Consider the following 6,000-nt stretch of genomic DNA (forward strand, 5'->3'; position numbering starts at 1 on the left):
ATCTGTGTATTTTGGGAGAAGCAAGCAGAGGCAATTTGAAGAGCATCCACAGAACCTATGCCCAATTTTGAGGATCACTGGTCTAAGCACACAATGCATCTCAAAGAACTACTGACTCATACATATTTTCTCAGAGTTGGACGATCTTTTTAAAAGTCACTTTCCAGTTAGCAGGAGGAGCATGTCTGAACAGGTCAACCAGGTAAGTTTATAAAAACAATGTGCATTTTTTTTTAAAGATTTTATGTATTTATTCATGAGAGACATATAGAAAGAGAGAGAGGCAGAGACACAGGCAGAGGGAGAAGCAGGCTCCATGCAAGGAGCCCGACATGGGACTTGATCCCAGGTCTCCAGGATCATACCCTGGGCTGCAGGCGGCGCTAAACCGCTGCGCCACTGGGGCTGCCTAGCAATGTGCATTTTAGTAAATCTACTATTTTAAATATTACCAAGAATATAGTGCTGACGATTATAGATTATGACAGAACTTTGCTGGCATTTTCTTTCTGAACTTGTTGCTCCTATGATCAAAAAGTTCAGTGACTCCCCAGAGAAGAATGAATCCATACGAGCAACTGTCTGGTATTCAAAAGCATCTGCAATTTGCCTCCAGACCACCTTTTCCAATCTTCTTTCCAATTCCATCTTTATATTACACTCCCTAATCACTAATACTTTCCCATTTTGCTTCTGCTTTTCCCTCAACTTGGAGGGACGTTTTCCTGCTCACTTCAATTTTCTTCTGGTTAAAGATCTAGTATCCATGCCTCAAGGTCCACCCTAACTCTCATCCCTCCACAAAAACTTCTCTTAAGGTTTACATCATACTGTGCTTCTCACTACAGACACAGTATATCTGAATTGTCTATTTCTTCCTTAATGTGTCTGTCACATGCAATTTTACTTCCTCTGAAGTACCTAGCACAATGTCATGTACACACTCATTACACATGTAAATACATAAAGTAATGAAAAGGGTAAGCTAAAACTTTAGTTTACATTTGTAACTGGAAAATCTGGAGTTCCTAGAGGTACCAGGAGTGAAGACCCAAAAGTTGTGATTTCTCTCTTTTTTAAAAGATTTTATTTATTTGAGAGAGGGAGAAAGAGTGAATGAGTAGGGGAGAGGGGAAAAGAGAGAAGCAGGCTCCCCCACTGAGCAGGGAGCCAGACTTGGGGCTTGATCCCAGGGCCCTGGGGTTATGACCCGAGCCCAAGACAGACACTTAACCAACTGAGCCACCCAGGCGCCCAGAAATGTGATTTCTTAGAGTCTTTTTCAATGTGAAGAGTCTGACTAGGTTACGCAATAAAGAATAGCACCAGTCTGAAAAAGTTTATCAGCACGTGATCCAGAAGGCAGTAAGAAGGCTGAGTGAGAATCTCAAGGGGCTAAGTGCATGATTTACAAAAGCAAGACATAGGGCAGATGTGGTGAAGACAGGAGGAAAAAAAAAAAAAATCCAAGTGATAAATCTGAGTTTGATCAATTAAGCAATGAGTTTTTAGACTGAGTTCCCAGAGTAAGAAGAGTTTACATGGAGAGCCAATACACACACTCATAAAAACATTATGTATATATAATTGAAACAAGCTCCACAAAAACTTACTCTTTCCCATGCTAAATACACCATTTTTTTAACTCTATCACAACCCACTAAATCTGTTTCATAATCTACTAATGGGTCAAAACCTATTTTTGAAAAATCCTGACCTCTAGACACTGAAAATTTTGCCCAAGTTTCAAGTTCCATTCTGCAATTAGTCTCCTACCCCTTTTCTTGGCCTACCTTACTGTCACTTCTCTGGCAAATGTTTAAGTTTCATGGATAACTGTGAACAAAATGTGTGCATTTTACATGTAATTACACAGTATTTATATTGAAAACAAATTCTGATAACCAGGAACTTCTATTCCTGCCAACAGGAGGATCTCATGTGCAAATTCTCCCCTGTTTTGAGGTTTCAATACGAGAAAGACCCTAAGATAAAGCACCATATATTCACAAACACAACTGGACTGTACTATACCTCCTAGGGCTGGGAATAGGGATACTCAACTCAGATTCCTCCTAGAAACATTCTTAATGCTACTGTGCTTGCCCTGTCTCATGTCTGAAATGCCATGTGCTTCGCTCAACAAGCACTAAGCTGTGTGAGATCATTTTAACTGCAGTGACAGCAAAGCAGCATAAATACATTTACTGTGGTAGCTGATAGTAGACAAGGTCTGTTTCTTCAGAGCTATAGCCCAGCTAGGAAAGGAAAAGTAGAAAAGTTTGAGAGATTTCAGGGGGTGATGAAATAGCAGGGTGAGTGACAGGTGGCTCAGGCACTTACTGTGTGGCTTTGGCATATCAATTAACATCTCAGCCTCAGTTTACACACACATACCTGAAGAGCTTTAAAAACAGCATCCATCTATATAGTCCATCAATCTGTTTCCTTGCACTTTTCTTATCATCATTAGAGGTCCTCTCTTCCCAGGTTCCATCAACCAAATGATATGCTCATCTATATGATATGTACAAAAACCCTCTAAACACTATTATGGCATATATAATCATTCTTGGCCAAGAACAAGAAAGAGCAATTTGATTCTTCTAAACATTTAAGAACCACTGCTTTAACTCTTGTTACCCAAGCAACTCAGTACCAACTCATTTTTCTCCATTCACAGGAGTGATGTCATCAAACTTTGTCCTTGGGTGGCAACTTGCCAGTTACTGAACTAGATATAGGATACTCTTACAAAATGATTTACACTGAGGATTGTAGCAGTAAATTATAAAATGAGCCCATAGGGAATGGTCAATGAATCATTCAATAACAACTAATATTTACTGAGCACTTATACTACATCAATCATATACAGTGCCTCATTTAATTATCTGAGAAGCCTGAAAGGTGGGTAGCATAACCTCCACTTCATGTTTTGTTTGTTTGTTTTTAAATATTTTATTTATTTATTCATGAGAGACACAGAGAGAAGGCAGAGACATAGGTAGAGGGAGAAGCAGACCCCTCACAGGAGCCCGAGGTGAGTCTCACACCCGGAACTCCAAGATCACATCCTGAGCCAAAAGCAGATACTTAACCACTGAGCAACCCAGACATCCCTCCACTTCATGTTTGAGTAACAAAAATCTTAAGGTGTTGGGAATACAGGATAAAATCCTTTCCAAGCCTATAACTCTAATCCTCAAAGATGTAAAATAAAAGGGTTTAATAAAATGAGAGCATCTTAACATTTCAGTGGCAAGGATCATAACCCAGGGACCTGGGAACAGAGATGAAGCAGCTGCTACAAATCACTCACTTTCTAGCTTTAGGAAAGTCATGTGACTTTATAATTTTATGCCATAACATATGTGTACATTTAAGAGAACCACTTCTCTAATCTTCAAGTAAAATTGATGCTCTAGGACACATCCCCAATATGATGAAGACTGGATGTTCTTCCTACATTCCCCCCCCAACTCTCAATTCTATGACTCAAGATCTAGAGTTACAGTGTTAAGAACAATAGCCCAGAAGTCAGGGGACTTTAACCCTGGTGGTCACAATGTCTTTATTGGTTATTAATGCTTTGATGAAGTCACTTGGAACTTCCCTAGTTCTGATTCTCAGTTTTTAAAAATTTTATTTCAGGGTATTTCTTAGAGCTGTGTGGCTAAAATGAAAGCATCCAGATAAAATGATACTGAAACTTATACAAACTTTTTTTTTTTTTAAGTCAAACTCCTTTTTCAATGAGGCCCTTCAATGAGTGACTTGCTTAATGCGACAAAAGCAAGTGTGAGTTGAGTTCTGGATATGAAACCAAATCCAGATATTTTTCTACTATTTCAGAGTGCTATACATAATCCAAAACTATGACTTTCAAAAAGAAACTTAAGACGAGGCCAAAGTTTTGTTCTTGAGCCATATAATGTGACATAAGTCAACAGAAAGGCAAAGGGGGACAGGGCAACAAATTTTTGCCAGCCTAATATTAACTATTATTTGTTGTAGATAATGGAGAACGAAGCTCTAAATATCTGGGTTCTAGTCCTGGTTCTATTTTTGGGTTTTTTTGCAAGTTGCCTAATTTTCCAGAGGCTCAGCTTCTTCTTCAGAAGCAAGGCAAAAAGTTAGTCTTTATCTACCTTCCAGGACTAACCATACAAATACAAGACATTAATTAAAAAAATAAAAAACCTTGCAGCACTTACATACACCAATCTAAATGTTTCTGCATTATTAAACAAGTTCACCTTCACAACCACTCTATGAGGTGGGTTCTGTGACTCCCATTTTACAAATGAGGAACTAGAGGCACAATTACTACTATGAAGCCAAACCTAGATTTAAATGTAAGCGGTAGAGCTTGGATCCATGTATTTAATCATTGCTCCAGGTTTTCCCTCAGCATCAGTATCACCATCTCTTTACAGGACTGTTAAAACAGAAATATAGAAAACAACTTTAAAACGGAAAAATATGCAGACTGCTGCAACTAACAATGACGACTATTTTTTTTAAGTCCAAGTTCGCCTTAAGAACCCTGAAAAGGTTTACTTATCAACTAAAGTCACTTCATCTAGAAACTAGGAAAATCTATCTTAAGATCTGAAAAATACCTAAACATACTCATCCAAAGCATAGTTAGATGTCCCCCTACTTTCAACCTAAAAATTTAGCAGTTCCCCTACAGTAGTCAGATGGGAGTTAAAAATCTGTCTTAAATACTAGCTTCTGAAGTTTTACACACGGTGTCGGCTAAACACTCACAATACCTGATGCTTCCGAATCACATTAGACTGATTCGGTGTGACTACCCTATACCTGCAGTCCCACGTGCATGTGAGTTAGAGCAGACGTGGTCGAGTGACTCAACAGCGAATGGCATCTTACCTGAGATGGGGCCCTAAGAGAGAAGCCTTCCCTAACTAGGCAACGTCCCATCTAAGAGAAACTTCACCTGGATTCACATTCATTACATTAAACCAGCTACTTCGCTTTACCCCCACATCCAAAAGCGGACTTCAGACTTAACGAGGGGGTGCATAAAGGGGGAGCTGAGCAGATGTTAAAAATGAAAAAGCATGAAGTTTCAAATGACTGAGACTGGAAACGAGTCTCAGAAATCAAGAGTTTCAAGAGTGAGAGTCCTACACACTGGACGTGGAAGACAACACGTGGTGAGCCTGCACCCAAGGGTTCTGGGGCGGGGTGGGGGGTTGGGGGGGCTGTCCGGAAGCAAGGAAACAGGCTTAATTCATTCCAATCCCCTTAGGCAAAGCTGGTGAGCTAGAGAAATCGGACAAGAGTAGTACAGTCCCAAGGAGGGGCTCTGTCAAAATCCAGGACACCGAAGAGCACATGTTGCTGCGCGAGGGCTGGCAGAAGGAAGCCGCCCTGGGGAACCGGGGGCCTACGCGAACATGGCGGCCCCGGCGACAGCGGGGCGCGGGGCTCCGAGCGCAAGGAGCCCGTCGGCGGGGCTCCAGTCTACAGTCCCTCGCACCGGGCCGCGCCCTCCTTCGCTACTCTGCGGGCAGGCCGCACGCGGGACTCGCCAAGTGGCCGAGTCCGCGCCGCCGCCGCCGCCGCCGCGCTCCGTGCCTCCTCGCCCCGGGCCTCGGAGGGCCGCGCGAGACGCCGGGCCGCGCGCCGTCGGGCCGGGGGTGCTGAGGGGCCGAGCCCGGGCGGGCGCCCGCCCCCCGCCGGCCCGCCCGCCCGCCCGCTTTACCTTGGCCTGCAGCCGCGCTGGCGCCCAGGCCAGGCAGGTGCAGGTACCGCTGAGGTGCGCGGAAGGCACGTACTCCTGGTGCAGCCTATTGTTGGCGGTCTCCCACACTCGCAACTGACCGTCGGCAGACGCCAAGGCGAAGTAGGCCTGGTTCAGCGGGGAGAAGGCGCAGGGAACCCCTGCCGGGGACAGGGGGTCGGCAACTCGGCCGCCACCCGCCGCCATTGCTGCCCTGGCTCCGCGGCAGCCACGTGTTCGCCTGT

The 6,000-nt window shown here is 43.6% G+C and overlaps 1 protein-coding gene across 1 annotated transcript in view; it reads right to left on the reverse strand.

Moving 5' to 3' along the window:
* WDR43 (WD repeat domain 43) overlaps positions 1-6,000 on the reverse strand; it is a 44,559-nt gene extending 38,559 nt beyond the window's left edge. The window contains exon 1 of the mRNA XM_026016014.2: positions 5,738-6,000. Within this exon, the coding sequence (XP_025871799.1) occupies positions 5,738-5,962 (225 nt within the window). The 5' untranslated portion in view covers positions 5,963-6,000. The remainder of the gene's footprint in view (positions 1-5,737) is intronic.

This window comes from Vulpes vulpes, chromosome 8 (genome assembly GCF_048418805.1).
Source record: "Vulpes vulpes isolate BD-2025 chromosome 8, VulVul3, whole genome shotgun sequence".
Lineage (NCBI taxonomy): Eukaryota > Metazoa > Chordata > Mammalia > Carnivora > Canidae > Vulpes > Vulpes vulpes.